The 16,698-nt window shown below is 38.9% G+C and overlaps 2 protein-coding genes across 3 annotated transcripts in view; one reads left to right on the top strand and one right to left on the bottom strand.

Moving 5' to 3' along the window:
* Positions 1-3,877: 3,877 nt before the first annotated feature.
* RER1 (retention in endoplasmic reticulum sorting receptor 1) lies at positions 3,878-13,853 on the bottom strand. Its single transcript, XM_053451746.1, has 7 exons — positions 13,789-13,853; positions 10,309-10,396; positions 8,165-8,269; positions 7,817-7,916; positions 7,071-7,149; positions 5,873-6,008; positions 3,878-4,808 (listed from the first exon to the last, which is right to left on the bottom strand). Exons 2-7 carry the CDS (start codon positions 10,387-10,389, stop codon positions 4,716-4,718), a joined length of 594 nt encoding a protein of 197 aa, XP_053307721.1. The 5' UTR covers positions 10,390-10,396; positions 13,789-13,853; the 3' UTR covers positions 3,878-4,715.
* Positions 13,854-15,918: 2,065 nt separating this feature from the next.
* Positions 15,919-16,698, top strand: part of MORN1 (MORN repeat containing 1) — a 90,057-nt gene continuing 89,277 nt past the window's right edge. For both annotated transcript variants that reach the window (XM_053452250.1, XM_053452249.1), the window contains exon 1: positions 15,919-16,003. In XM_053452250.1, the coding sequence (XP_053308225.1) occupies positions 15,931-16,003 (73 nt within the window). In that variant the 5' untranslated portion in view covers positions 15,919-15,930. The remainder of the gene's footprint in view (positions 16,004-16,698) is intronic.

Raw genomic sequence — 16,698 nt, 5'->3', positions numbered from 1 at the left:
TCACTTCACTGTTTTTTTATGGAGAGCCAATGCTGGCAAGTTTCTCCAGCAAGAAGTGCAGGGCCTGCCCTGTATAATGTATAATTCAATGGGTGAGGAGACTGACAAACATTATACAGGACCAGCCACGCTCTCCCTGCAGCAGAAGCTCTGTAGGGTGGGATCTTCATAATGTATACTAAGAGCTGAAACACAACTCCCGCAGTTATGGACATGAAAAATGAAGTACATTTCAATACTGGGTTCCATCCTCAACATCAAACCGGTCATAACTGTTAGCCGCCTGTGGAATTCCATTGTCTGTTCTTTAATGGGAAATCTTTGGCCTCTACCTAGTCATTGTTATACAAATTCTCTATCACTAGCCATGGGAGATTATTAAACACCTTAATTTGCTTTATTTTAACACAGACTTGCAATGTGCACTTTAGCCTCTACAGTCAAAGGGGAAATCTGGTAAGCATACAATATAGTAGGGGCAGTCGGCGTTCGAGTTACTGGCCCACATAGAGCGCTGAAAAGTGAGGCACAGCCGAATTTACTCGAGCTACTCCTCGCATGTTATTTTATCCCTTCCTAGATGTTATTTTCATGTTATAGGACGTTAAAACGCAATCCGGGTTTAGCTTGTGCCGTGCATCCGGCTGACTCCCTACCTCTAATGCACAATTGCCTATATAGCCATATCATCATTTTATGAAAAGTGCCTCCCATGGGAAACCAAAAAACACATTTTCATATTGAATATCTTAATATCACACGCAGTATTTCATACATATTAGAAATTTACAGTATCCAATATTTAGCTTGATCTGTGGTTTGTGTAGTGGAAATAAACTAATTTCATGCCTGCCGTGCTGTTTGACTTCAACTGTCATCTTTCTCGGCAATCATCCGGGAGGAAGACCCTTTGTGTCCCCATTGGGAAAACTATTGGAGACATTTTATTTTGGAGACTCACCCCCAGTTTTGAAACAAATACTTTGTTGATTATTTTTTGTTTGATTTTGATGGCACCATCATATTCTGCACCAAAATAAAATCTCTCCAGCTTTTCACTGATTTAATAAATTCTTATCTTGTTTTCTTAATCCATTCTGAATCATGTGCACTATTAATCAGAAATGTTTATCTGATTGCCAAATGTCTACAAATCATAAGGTTGCAACATTTCCAGAGTCTGTAGAGGTTTTGCAATAATGATAATAGCATTAATAATAATAAAGTGTGAAAGTTTGTGTGTGGAAGATCACATTTACATTATACTTCTGTTTAATAATAATAAAGCGTGATAATTTGTTTTTATTGTGTGAGAAAATGTAACATTTTAACTGTATTATGTAAAATAACAAATAAAACTTAATTTATAGATATCACTGCTTGAAACTTTTTATCCACAGCTTTAAAACCATTTGGCAATGGTTAAGAGTTTACGTTAAATTGATCAGCTGGTGGATCTCATATCCTAGAAGAGACTTATTGTGCTTTTCATTCATTACTCGGTAAGAATAAAAATGAAGAAACTCTTTGGGGTTGGTTCTTTATTAAACAGATAAGATATTCTTTTGTGTACCACAGGACTAGACGTGGCCAACACAAGCACCATGATGTATTACGCCGCGATGGGTTCCGCTGACACACAGCCCTTTATTTCTGGGTTGTGTTTTAAAACTGAGAATAAAAGTAAGATTTGGCAACGTTTTATTTTGTCAATATCTTGGAGAAACAGACATTGTTGTGTGGAAATTTACAGTTTTTGAAAAATAATCCGGTAGGAAAGGCATGATAAAAACAGAAAGCTCCCAAGTGAGAATTAAACCCTTTCGTACAATGTTTTATTGACGTGTGAGATCCAGGCATGTTATGCAATATCCAGGCAAGACTGTTTCAGGCAAAGTGTTAAAAGTTTAAACACAAAAATGTTTTTTTTGTAATCCCAGCTTCTACTTTGTTGTCACAATGTAACTGGCAATGATTAAATACTCAAAAAGGGAATTTTCCCCCCAAACTAATTCAGATCTAATGCCACATTGTCTTAATACACTTAGACACATCAGTCTGCCATTATAAAGATTGTGTTTTGTGTGATAGGTTTGCGTATCCCCCCAAAAGCACAGGCTTCCTTCTCCCGTGTGAACGTTTCAATCTGCTCAGTTTTGAAAAAGTTTCGAAATTAAATTGTCATGGCATTCAATGAAATTCTCCTGCTGACTGGACAATTCCGTCGGTTGCTATGGCGATAAGATCACTTTAATTTTGCCAACATGGAAAGTGGAAGTGCACCCCTTAAAAAATAAAATTAGAATAAAATAGATTCTTGGCCATATTCAAATAATGGAAAATGTGATCAACCTCACACAATGAAACAATTGTTGATATTTAATGACACCTGACACGTTGCAATAGAAGCCCCATGTATTATATGCAACATGCCTGCGTTAGAAGTATTATTTGAGATATCTGGAGTTTAACTGCAGAAATAAATCAATATCCATACTAATAATGTACCTAGTACCTATATTTGCCCTTACCCTGTTCATCTTTTCATTTGTAGCTTGACAAAAAAATATAAAATTATCTGCTTGAAGAAAAAAAAAACATACAATGAAATAATTCCAACCAATAATTAAACATATGCACGTATATAGATATATTAATGTAATAAAAAAAATAGTTTTGAACCATTATGGGTAAATATGAAGGTTAATTAATCTGCACGCAGCCAATGGTTTAACAATTTACACAAAACACTGCAAGTCACTGGTAAATGCATGTATTAACACATAGGAAACGTGAAAGACTGATGCACTGTATAACCAAAGTGTCTTAAAGAACATCTATCATGAGAAACATTTAATGAACAAGAAAGGTCATCTTTACATTGTGACAGAGAGATTGCATGTAAATGTATCGTGTCACTCTCCAACAACTGTACAGAAGACAGACATAAGGGGTTAATTGTTTTGGCAAACAGGCTACTTGCGGACCTGAATGGCAGCTTCCCGCTAGCAGGTAAAAACCCGCTTCGCCGAGAACCTAGTTTCATGTACATAGGAGCTAGCAATCCATTTAGCACAACGTGTCGATGGAATTCTAACTTCCTAACTGCTGCAAACCTTGCACTCCCAATTTTACATGGCGGAGAACGTAAATCGCAGCCAGATTTTGCCATGAACTGAGAAGTTAGTTTAATGTCCTTTAAAGTATAATAATGTGTAATATTTCAGAATCATTCCACTTCTGTAAGTGATAATGTTCAGAGACCTTAGAATGTTAACTGTTGCCGTCTCATTCCAATGGATATTAGTTGTAGAGAAGGTTCTTTTTTGTTTTTTTAAGTAATACACCCCCCTCAAAAAAAAAACCCACCAAACTACTTTGCCATTTAAACATCATAAATCAGTAACTTTAGCCACCTTACCTTTGGCTTTAATATTGGTATTCAAATCGGTATACGGGACAGAGAAGCGGTAACCAACAGGCATGACTAAGAACTACAAACCCCATAATGCTTAGCTAGCCAAAAGCTGTAAAGCTTTCTCCATGCTACTTTTGGGAAGGTGCAGCACACACACACCAATTATATATATATATATATATATATATATAAAATACACACACACTGCATGTGGTGCAAAGTAGTCACCATAACAACCAATTGTTCTCAATGGGAAAACTGTTCAATTGGTTGCTTTACGGTAAGACTGCTTCTCAATCAGATTCACGTTTAATACAACGACCCCTTATTCTGCTGTAACACTTTGCAAAGCCCTCTGGCACACAACATGTTAAAAGCAAACACTCACCCTCACAGCCTAACCTCAAAATCCAAAGAATGATTGCATTTCCTCAGTTACTAAATCAGCGACCCACCACATTTTGTTAAAGGTCATTCATGAATTCGTATTTATTGGGAGCAGTCTACGATGTTACTACAGTGCACTCTTTATGTGGGGACAGCATGCTTTCTGGTGTACCGAAAAACAAAAACTGTTCATATGAAATTTAAAATGAAAATGGCTACAAAAACTCCAGTATCAGTTTGTCGGTTCATTATGAGAATGGATACCTAACCGTAGTAGACTGAATGGCAAAGCGTTTCACGTCTGAAGCCGAAACATTGGCATTCTTATACATCAAACTCACTAATAAAATATATCCAGCAGTCTACCGGGACAATCTCTAGCGCCAAACTCTGTATACACCTTCCTGGGTGTTACCGAGGTCACCCTGTTCATTCCACGTTGGAGAACTTGATGGAGTAATAAAGGCACTGCTGGAATTTGGTTACTAAGGAATAGGTTTCTTATTATGTTTTGGGGATTTTGGGGAGATGTAACCAAATATATGCAGTGCACAAAATGCTACTCAAAATGAGGCGAGTGTTTTTAAAACCTGGTAATTCTGTGTTAGCGAGATAAGGTTTAATCCATAAAACATCTACGTAGAGTTAACATCAGAATGCGGCCCACCATAGCTGCCGAAATAAACAGAGAGAAGAAAAACAAAGTATCAAAAGCAAAATGATGTCTTTACCAAGAAAGAAGGGAAAATGAAGAAAAAATAATCTGGAAAAATGCACTACCAGCTTTTAAAATCACTCCTGCCTATGTGAATAAAAAGGCATTGTTACAATGGCCCAAAACTGTTGTTTTTTTCTTTTCTCTTTGTTGGTTTGATTTTTTTTTTTTACATAAGAAAGTCAAAAGTTTCTTTTAACTGGAGAATGGCTTTGTGGCGGCTTCTTCTTTGCCTTTGTACTTCCTCTTGCCGTGCGTGAAAGGTATATATCTGTACTTTATCATGTGCTGAAAAACAAAGTGCGAGAAAGAAATGAGATTGTGCCCCGTTCAAACCCATTATTCCAATAAAAACAACAATATCTCCATACGTTCAGTATCAGGATGACTGCAGAATTTGCTATTGCAGTTTGAATATTATATATATATATATATATATATACAATGCAGATTTAATACCTGAAAATATATGCAATGGGTTGTTTGAATAACAAAACTACCACTCTGCAGCTTTTATTATCACATTTAAGAGTGACAAGCTGTGTCTGTGGCCGGTCCTCTCTATGGTTATTTTAGCAGTCCTTTGCATACCTCCCAATAGTCCCAGCTTCTGCAGAAATGGTCTTGATTTTCTGGCACCATCCTACTGTCCTGGGTAGCTGTCCAACTGCCCAACTTTTGTGGGCAGCAGGGGTCATGGGCCAAGTTGGAGATGGACCTCCCATGACTGGCCAAGGGAGGTGAAAAAGCAATGAACAGAAGCCGCCTTGCAGCTCCTGCACATCCTTCTTGTAAATGCTAGGTGGCTAATCACGTAAGGCAGGTGAGTGCCCATGGCTCCCATTCCACCCAATTCCATGCCACCCCCTGGCTACGCAACTCAACCCAAGTGTGACTATTTCCACACCTGAAATGTTGGGGGGGGGCGTTATCTAATCATCACAAATTTAAACCGGGGAAAACAATTTAAACAAAACAAAAACCACACAATCCCCTTCCGATTAGACGACGCATGAAGAAATATCTGGTTTTGTCCTTATATCTCAAACACTCCTGCTTGTTTTTTACGGATGCTGAGCTATTCAGAGCCTACAGACCCAGAGCGGACTACACATTGTATCAACGTGAGATGCCACGTTTTATAGATCTACAGCGCAAGTGATGAACGTTGCAGTTCTCGATCATTCCCTTAATGTAACTTACAAAGGAAGCAAGGATAATAATGAAGCATTTACCTCGCTTCCACCGTCTCAGATGATAAATAGAAATAAAACGTGCTCGCTGACACCGTATAAAATAATACCTTTTAAGAAGCACCATAACCATTAAACTGTTCAAGCAGCACAATTTACCTTGATTTGTCTCTTCATAGTGATGCAGAAAAGCATAATAAAATACATGACGAGGATAGGCCAGAAGACGGGCACATTAAACGCCTCGAAGAAAGTGCATCCCATTGCCACGACGATCCCTTTAGTAGCCGAGTGCCTTCGAAGCAAAAAGATAAAAGAATTATTGCAGTACATGTTTTATTCAGCACATGTGTTTTTATCCATCAAATGCACTTATATCATGTAGAATAAGTGGAAGCGGCTCTTTTTACGAATGACAGTATTGTGTATTTTCCAATTTGTGTTTTTGGAGTCTATTTTTAATAGCAACAAACGCAGAATTGTCATGTAGCCTCTACAAGCAGTACTGTCCATTTGAAGTTCCGTTTATAGAGAGCCGCTAGATTCCATGGTGTTTTTACAATAGGGGAGAGCGGAAATGAACACTAGAATTGACAATATACAATAATGTGAACATGCATTAAGACCTCCTTGTACAGAAGAAGACAGACCTGTCCAGTGCAAGCTTACAGTCTATTAAGAGGTTGAGGGGTTAACTTTCTCTTTTAGGGATTGGATATAGAACCTTAAAAAATGAGAAGTTTATTATATATCTCAAAATAAAGAATGTGTATCATGGCGGATTTTTATGACTTGATGTTTCACGTCTACTGACACAGCTTATACTCAATGAATACTCGATGTATCCTTTAATACCAAGATCCATGCACTTCCACTGCCATTACCAATGATATAGTATTAGCGGGATCTACTCCGACACCGTCAGTGCTGGGCTTTTAAACAATTGCCAGGAATAAATTCAAGCTAACAAATTCACGTAATAAAAGGATTACAGAACCAGGGAAACCAAGCACTGCAAGTGAAAAGGATGTCTTTGTATCGAGGGAGAGATAAAAAGCAAAGCCATATCAGACAAGGCATTCCCTTCCGACGGCCTAATAGCTATAAATGTGCAGAGAAAAACTGGCTCACAATACAGAAAATGGAAACTTTTCACGTTTACAGAGAGGAAACAAAACCTCATAACACAAAAAAATAAATGATGTTCAGATACAATAATCATACATCAGGGTCGCTCTAATGTTTAAACCGGGCTGAACAAATGCCAAAGCCGGTTGGTCTGACACCTAAACACCGATTCCTGCAGCTTATGTTCTGATGCCCGTCTCTTTTTCAGAAACAAACAGTATATACTCACCAGAATTTAAACTCCGGCAGTCTCCTGATAAAGGGACGAAACTCTTCATTCTGTTTAGTGGGTAAAGATGGCCCCTCATCTACAAAAACACATAATAAACATCATTTACATACAATGTGTAATGTTTCAGCCCGATTCCACTCTGGACAGTACATAAAATGTACAACAAACACAACTGCGTTCATAAAGATTTGTGCATCCTGATTTGTAAGTAGGAGTGTAGGAAAAGCTAACTAGATACACATCCCAAAGTCGTGTATAATACATTTGTTCCGTGTCAGGTGGGCTAAAGCTTGTTACTTATTTTTGTCATGTTACATTGGGAATTAAACAAAACCCACATGCAGAGCATGCAAACTTTGCGTATTCTTTATTTAACGAGAACCACAATTCTCAAGAATTGAGAATACCCCGCTTTGACTTTAATCTATATAATTCACCAATTATTATTATTGATTGATTGATTTATAAAGTGCAATCACATTCCACAGCGCTGTACAATGGGTAAACAGGACATAACAATTTTCACTTGTTTTTCTATGACTACGTAAAAAAAGTGAATCCTCCAAATGTGGAGCTTGACTGTATGTCTGTTAAATATAACTGTAGCTATCAAAATACTAAAAAAGCAGGTTTTCCCATGTAAAAAGGGTATAATATACATGCCAACGAAAATTATACATAATAGGGGTTTTAAAATAACCAATATAAGCATATGATTGTGCAGATGCAGAACGTGGCCATACCTGAGTCTTCCATTAAGGATGGGTCTACTTTTGGAGATAAGAATGCTATGAAGAGATTTAGGTGGTAAATACCCAAGGCATACGTCACTATGTACCAGCCCTGCAAAGAAAAACAAATATAAAAACACTCAGATAACATGAACAACAATATAGAAAATGCAAAAAACACAACACAAGACAAAACACTTTACATCAAATTCCATTGCGCTGTACAATGTACAAAAAGTATACCGACTGATCTTTGTATAATTTGGCGTCGGCATCATTTTCCCCTCGACGTTCTATTTTTAATGGAAAGTCAAGGAGCCCAGAATTAACACAAAGTGCACACAAACAAAGCGTACGTACCTGTAGTATATACACCCTTATCATGTAGAGTAAACTTAGCCCAAGAGTCACCACCCATCGCACGGCCGTGTACGGCGTAGATTTGTCTAGCCACGACTGATAAACCTAAAATGATTAAAAACAGAACATTAGAAACATTTACAAATCCTCACGCAAGATCTTAAGTCCTCCTGTGCGGCATTCACTAATCAGAACAGAAAGGCAGCTACCCAGGAGAGCTCCCAAAAATCAGGACTGTCCCACAAAAACCATGACTTTTAGGAAGTATGCCTATGTTTGAGCACAGGAAGATGGGGCATAGATTCTGGTTTTGATGGCTTTTTGCCGGGAGTTATTTATTAAACAGTGTTGTAAGATTATTTTGAAGATGAACTTCGCCTTGCAGAGTTGTAATGACACTACAACGTATTCCCCCGACGGAAGTCTCGGCAGCTCCGAAGGGTTAGCCAAGACGCGTAACGTTCTAGATAAAATAAATCTGAAGGCACGCATTTCAATCCATTCCAAACATCGGGACCTGTCGTCTAGCCCCGAGGCTACTATCACAGCATGCGTCTCACATGATGCCAAATCCAGCAACCGAACATCATGTACAAAGACAAATAGCAATTACAGTAAATAGTCCAGCTCTGGTGGTGTATCTGTGCTATAATAATTAACTCTATAATAAAAAACTAATAGTTCTAAAATTAAGGAGTGAAAACAAACCTTCTGGCAACGGTATAAACATGTATTTAGAGGGCACAGCTAAATTAAATTGTCTCTAACACACTCGGCCCTTTATATGGGCAAGAGGCCCCCGGAGATTTTATGTAAATGAAGCAAGAAGAGTATGCGTAAGGTAATTGCTCCAGGTTCCGGGCCCCAGAGAACGCAGGATAACGCTTACCCTGCCAACAGTTAGAACTGCGACAGGAAAGCACTGAATTGTCAGGTTACAGAGATATCTTGTGTGCCATTCTGGGAGGTTGACTATTACTCCAGCAACATGCACAGGCCGACACCAAGTCCAGAAACGATCTGTAACATGTGAAGTCCTGTGATTAAAGTCCTATGGGATATTCTTTTTCTAATTCTATCAACATTAAATGCTGTGGTTAAACTGTTTTAACCACTGTTTATCTTGTTAGTGCCCAATGAGCTTCCTTTATCTGCAGACCGCCATTGTTGTCAGTCGTGATATTTAGGGTAATTTCCACGCGATTCTTTATAGCAATGCTGATAAAGTTCTGACTTGGCCAATGAAATCATTTCGCCACAGATTTTCATCAGCCTGAGGGTCCAACTGGGTGATTAAGATCGAGCCATCTTATTGTTTGCCCTATGAAGTACGATAAGGAATCAGGGAGTCTGTCTAGACGATTTGGTTAAGATACCAGAGCTAGAAAATATACACACGACTATCCAGCCATGTGAATGTATTGTGTTATGCGAAAACTCTGATTGTAAGCTTGCGAGCCGGGCTCTCTCCACCTAATGGATCGGTTTGTCTTAGTCTGTCAATTCTCGTCTTGTCATACCCCTTGAATTTATGTATTGTATTAAGCGCTGCGTAAACTGTTGGCGCTATATAAATAAAAGATAATAATAATAAGCTCATTATTAATATACTATCAATAAACAAAATTTGGTGTTACTGACAGAACTCCACAAGGTGAGTGAAGGCGACCCACAAATGTTTTCTAGCATGGGGTCATGTATGGGCACATGAGAAGATCAATAACTCAAGAAATGCTTACCTAAAACATCCCTATGTAAAATAAATGCCTTATTATTATTATTATTATTATTATTTTTTTAAGTGAATATAGTGTTGAACAGACAGGAAGACAAAAAAAAACGGACAGGAAGACAAAGAAAATATATAATAATAACAGGAAAGAAATAAGAGTAACTTCCATTTATAACAAGTGATTAAAGCAGAAGAAATATGCCTGACTTCATGAACCAAGAAAGGAGACGACTTCTATTTTATACGACTTCTACTTGTTACTTACAAATTGTCATTATCCCGGCTATTTACTTTTAATAAACAGATGTAATTATATAAAAAGGTTTGTAGAAGACAATCGTCCTCCACCCCAGCTTTCATTAGCAAGTAACGTAACTTGTTTGACTAGGTTTCAGAGGAATTTACGGCTCACCTGTCCAAATCTGGAGAAGAACCGGAACACCACGGAAGGCTTCCCATGAACTGAATCTCCGATGCTGTCCCCCTCTGACATTCTGTTTCTGTGGAAACAACAGAACAAAGATGAAGAGAAGGAAACCAAGCACGGATTACGGCATCTTTACGGGAAGTCAGTCGGTAAACGATGGCTTCTTGTTAAAATCGCAATGCTGATCACACTAATGGACATACAAGAAATAAGGTCCATTTGACTGCTAGCGATCCCTTTTTGGGTGGAATCCAGCAGGACTGATCACACGGGTAAAGAAATCCGTAGCAAAAACCATTATTACTGACAAAAGGAAATGTTACTTGGTACCTTATCTTAAAACTGACAGTTTACTGCCCCAAAGATTTATATGTATTAAAGTACTTAGTAAGTACCGTATTTGCTCGATTAAAAGACTTTTTCAGGAAAAATGTGAAAAAAATGATCTTGTCTTACACTCGAAGTTGTCTTAAGTTCGGACCTCACATCTGTGTAGCCGATCCTCCGATATAACACTTCCACCTTCTACTATAGCCCCCCGGACGCATTATATACACGGTTGTATGCATTCAAACACTTTGTGTCGAAATACGCCAATACGACTCCTTCATTCCACAAATATTTCCCATCCCCTAATTTACACCTCTCAGAACATAAACCAGTTCCCTGCTATAATGAATATGTGGGCTATCACATACTTCCAGGCCAACCAAGTGGCCCCCAGCACTAGTTCAGCAGGCGGCTCACTTGCCATTCCTTGTAATACTTGGGTGGATTTATTCGTAAAGAAGTCAAAATGTGTAAGCTACAAAAATACCTTTCGTTTCAGCACTACTTAAATGAATGTCTACAGAACCACGGGGTGGGCATTATGAGGCCACAAGAGGAAATAGCCGGCCACAAACTAGGGCTGTAGAAACAGTCACCGTGTGCATCTATCACACAGTTTTCAGTAACGGCTTTTTAAAGCTGATTTAATGGCAAGACGGCCACTTACTTTCAAAGTAAAATACACTGTAGAATATAATTGACTGATACCTCTTGGGCATGAAAATGGTTAATTTTACTGCCATTTTACTCTTGGGTCCTCGAGCCGATTTTACCGATATTATAACGCGATTAGCCCTTTAGGCTGAAAGTGTCAAATAATCTAAACGATACAGAATCTGTGGCCGGCGACGCTGTTGGTTACAGTAACGTGGATACCGCGCTGCTTTGGCCCTCAAATAGTGATCTTCCTTTCATACAAGTCAGACTTTAAGTCAGGTTGGAATATATTTGTCCCAACCCATATTTAGTCCAGGACAACTGGATGTCAGTTTTTCTAGACCTACAGCTAAAAAGGCAGTCAAGGTGAAAACGCTTCATACTCTCACCCGGATTATACCCCAAATGCTGTTTGCAAAGAGATTTTTGATATTAAGAATTTTGATATTTGGTAAGAATTACCATCCCGTCCGCTGTACCATGGGCTTTATTATCTAGCACAGTATATTTCAGTGTTAAAATACGAAGCACATTAAACGCAATATGCAGATTGTTTGGAAATATTAGCTGAGATTTATTATTATTATTATCTTTTATTTATATAGCGCCAACAATTTGCGCAGCGCTTAATACAATACATATATTCAAGGGGTAGATTTACACCTTTATTGGGACAAAACTTGATGTCCAACCACTTGTATAATTAATAAGCCGCAGAAACCTCCAATATACTGGTTCATCCGCCACATCGTGAGGGCAGTAAGGATATGGGTGAACAAACCATTCCCATTTACACCCGATAGGATTTAGGTGCCAAACTGCTGGTGCTGTTGTGGGTTACTTAACGTCATAGCACAGACATCACACAAACACAGCTAAAATAAAAAATACATTTATAAAAAAAAAAAAAAAAACTTTGATAAATTAGACATGCATTTTAGGTTTTGACATCCCAGGCCAACAACCATAGGTACTGCTAGACACAGGTACTTGAAAAGTAATATCAGTGTCTTCAGGAGAGGACGCCTGATGGTTTGTTGTTGCATTTTGGGGCTATTTTATATTATATATATATATATATATATATATATATATATATATATATATATATATATATATACAAATATATACACACATCATATCTACCGATGTCTAAGGTTGCCTTCCAGACTCTTAAATAATGCTGACATTTCCCCAGAGATTATCGGTATGGAAACACTGCCTGGCGTAGCAGGTTTTGGTCAACTTGCCAGACCCTGTGACTCCTAACTGTTTTGTGTATCACTAATTGAACCTGTTCCCCTGCTTACATAGGAAGGGACTGAATGTTTTAAACCTTCCAACATGTAATGGTTTTTAGAAGAACTGTCTGACTGTCACCCCTTGCAAGTCATTACTACAGAATTGTAGTCAGTCTGCATTGTAAAAAGCTACTTGTCCAGAAAACTTCCTTTTTGAAGGTTTTAATACATATTTCTAATACTGCTCCAAACGCTGATTGTGCTTATTATCCGGCCACTAGATGTTCTCCTTGAGGAATCTCATAAGAAGTTGAGTTCCTCGTGAGGTCAACAAAGACCACGCACATACGGGAACAAGATACAAACTTAATTTCACCTAAACACAAGCGGGAAAGATAAAAATCCTCCTCTTTAAACTGATGAGCGTACTTTAAGAATCAATCATATCAAGGGAATGCAGGAATATGGTACATGCTGCCCTGTAAGACATAGCACTAGCGAACCATGGATACACAACAGGACGTTAACGCGTAACATTTGTTACCAAAGGAGTTACTTATTGTGATTATTTGCTCCAGTCCTGTACCGGGTGTATAGATCAAGCTCAAATTTAAACTGTTAATTGGGATTGGTAACACGGCAACAAAGAATGGGAAACCATAGGCCTGGGTAAGTGAGATCCATTCACCTATACGTACACTATGGAAGATCCACAGGCCACCCATGTATTATATGTATTAGAGCAGTTGCACTGCAGCACTCCATGTCAATCAGGTATTGCTAATTGTCATATCTGTATATATAAAACATATCGATCTAAGGGGCTCTGGAAAACATTAAATGGTTCATGCTACTAACATACAATGCAACCCCCTTCTATAGTACAAGAGGGGAAAAAAACGCATATGCTTTCAGAGAAAAAAAAATGAAGACAGGGTTAGCAATAGACCCTTTTCCGAGGCCCTCACGACGCTGGGAAGTGTAGTTTCCAAAGACATCCGTGCAATACAAACCGTGACACTTTACACTACACTTCCCATGATGCATCAGGACCGAACAACTCACTTCCGCCTCTCCTTCTGTGTGCCGACGAGGCAGGGCGAGGGTCGGCGATAGGCAGAGATAAAAAGCCACCGACAGCCAGTGCCGCGATTTGATGTTTAATGCGGTATGTAGGCGGAGGAATAAGCGGTTATCGTCCTGTAACCTTACCGTGGGAGTAACGAGCCGTTCTTACCTGCCTGCTGCTCCCTGAATCGAAACTGCTGAGAGGTCCCGAAGCGCACACGTCACTATCCCAACCCACCGGCAGGCAGACAGAAGCAGTCGAGAACCGAACGTGCGATGACCTCACCATCGATTGGCTAATCCCAATCGGCCACTATGACCTATGTGCTCACGTGTTTTATGTGACACATTGTAAAGCTTTGTGTTTATTGCCTGTGATTTCTGTATTATCTGGTCTCAGCACACATTATTCAAAAGTATAATCAGTGCAAGGCCAGTTTATATTTTACATTGCTAATATACCTTTATACATTGCAGAAATGTTATATATTATATGTTCAAAACAAAGCAAATTGGATTAATTTAATCCAAAAACTGTAATAAAGGCAGCGGTGAAAAGTTCTAATTTAAAATGTTACTTTTAACAATTCACATAAAAAATAAACAATGAAACAATTAATGAATCTTTCACACATATCACTATAGAGCCAAAAAAATAAAAAAAAATGTATACAGCCTGGAAGAAAATACATGTTCTTTCTAAGTAGATTCAGATTTGGCGTTCGTAAAGCGCGAGTGCCGGAGCATGTGTTGCAATCACGTGACAGACGTACTAGAGGGTCACTCTGGAATTCTTGTATGACGTAGCAGGTATTTGAGATCTTTAGATATGGCCTTGTAGAGAGTGCCATGATAAAGTAAAATAAAAAGACTCGTGGTTAGGAGGGCATCTATCCCCTACCAGCACCCAACCCGTGCCCTCCCCATCCTCTACCCTTTCTCCTCCATTGTTTCAAGAACCAAGAGCCTACAGCACCGAAGGTCCATCATCCTGTTACGACCATCTGCTTTGTATAAGAAGTCTGTCTAAGAAATATGAACCAAAGAGCACATATTCCTCAAATTCAACAGTAGATTGCCAAGATCTTCCAAGGAACTTGTGAAAAAGCACATTTCTTAAATACTTTATGCTTTAGTATTTATTTAATGATCTTGCTTGTGTTTGACTGCTAGAATAAAGCTACAAGACCAGGAAACTCAAAAGCGTTATTTGAAAAATCTAAACATTAGTGGTTGCCAGCCAAAGAATTTAGGAGCCAACTTTTTTCTTCCCTGATCCCTGATCTTGTTTTTATTTGCATGTATTACCCCCTGGCGTGCAGTTAAAGGGTGTTTATCGTGGCAATACAACATAAAACACACCTTTACGACAAGGGGTATTTCACACTATAAACACACGCATGTTTAACCATTATTCTTACACTTACACACGCTAACACCATAAGATAACAGACACACAAGCTAACGTCTTATGCTCACAAATACTAACACCTGACAGTAACACACATGCTAACACCATAGACTAATATATACACTATATGCTGACATACACGCTCATGCTACACGTATGAGCCGACACAGCCTGTTACATAAAAAGGAACCCAAAATCATGGGTGCGTGTTGCAGCATGTTTTCCAGTGATACCCGTTAACCGCATCCGCGTCTTATATACTGGCATTAACTATGATGAAAGGTACAACTCACTCTTCAAAAAGGGTCATGAAAGACATTTGGTTCTTTGTCTAGATAAGGCCTACAGAGTTGATGTCTGATGAGCATGTCTGATCACCAGGGCCTAGCACAGTGCAGAATCATTTCCAGGTGTAGGTTTTCTACAATGAAGTTAAAGAGCCCCTCTGGGGCAGAGAAACTCGCTAAAAGGACTGCTTACTGGAGGCAAAACCGGCACGGGAATTCTCATGTTGTCCAGCTTTGACTGTAAAGAGGTTGCAGAATTGCATCGTGTTATCATCCAGCTTTCTTCATACCAGACATACTATATAATTATTTCTTCAACTGATTTGTCACATTTACCTATAAAACACAATAATAATGCATTTTACGTTTATTTGGTGTTAACTCTTTGAATCCAGCACAGCATCTGTACACATAACGCAATTCACACCGACAGGGAATTGGTACTCAACGAATACAGTCTATAATCGCGGAGGGAATCATGCGCATGCGCTCTCCTCAACCTGGAAAGCGCTGGGTTGCCAGGTGCCGATTTCCAATTGGTCCGCCAGTGATGTCAAGCCACGCCCTTAGTTACAACCGAACGGTTTGGTTTCTACGTAAACATCCCGGCAAGATGGCGGCCCCCAGTACGTTCGGAAAAACTTCACGTTACTACATTGGCAATGTGAAGCAGCAGCTTCGGCATGGTAATGACGAGGGGAGATTATTAAGATTAAACAGACTATGGAAATTCAACAAAACGTGAAAAATTGCATATTATTAACCACAAAGCCATGTAGGGGGTGTGAGATAATTAACAGTTTAATGTTAATTGATAACGTGGAACTGATATAAGTACCATACATTTTAGGAATCTCATAAGAGATGATACATGGATCTCAGCTTGTGTATTGTGATCTCTCACTGTATGTGGCTGGCACTGCCCCTTGAGCTGCTAGGCATGCCCTTATACATGGCTAGCCCCGTCCCCTGATGAACCGCTCCATCAGTCAGACAATTATTGAATCTTTTATACTCGCTTTACATTTAATGCATAAAAGACATTTATGTTTATTGTGGTTTTATCGCGTGGTGATGCTACAGCAATATTCTCATTTCTAGATAGTCCAGCAGCTGTTTCAACCCTGCACCTTTTCTGAAACAAACAGAAATTAATTCACTAATGATCATCTCAGAGGGACATGAGAAAAATATATTTGTTGCGAGGGCCTTGCAGGCTTTTTCTGTATTCCATGAACTCTGGCTGGCAACATTAGTCTGGGATACATGCCTGACTAAGTGGTCCAGAGGCGTAGATGTCAAGATCACACTGGCACTACTGGCATAGAGACATAGAATCTGATGGCAGATAAGAACCATTCGGCCCATCTAGTCTGTCCAT

The sequence above is a fragment of the Spea bombifrons genome, chromosome 12 (genome assembly GCF_027358695.1).
Source record: "Spea bombifrons isolate aSpeBom1 chromosome 12, aSpeBom1.2.pri, whole genome shotgun sequence".
Taxonomy (NCBI): domain Eukaryota; kingdom Metazoa; phylum Chordata; class Amphibia; order Anura; family Pelobatidae; genus Spea; species Spea bombifrons.
This window is presented reverse-complemented; position numbering and strand designations above follow the sequence as displayed.

Coding starts and splice junctions, on each gene's coding strand:
- RER1 (XM_053451746.1), bottom strand. CDS start 10,389: ATGTCAGAGGGGGACAGCATCGGAGATTCAGTTCATGGGAAGCCTTCC. Junction 7,917..8,164: donor TAAGGGTGTATATACTACAG/GTACGTACGCTT, acceptor TTTTCTTTGCAG/GGCTGGTACATAGTGACGTA. Junction 6,009..7,070: donor CTGCCGGAGTTTAAATTCTG/GTGAGTATATAC, acceptor TTTGCTTCGAAG/GCACTCGGCTACTAAAGGGA.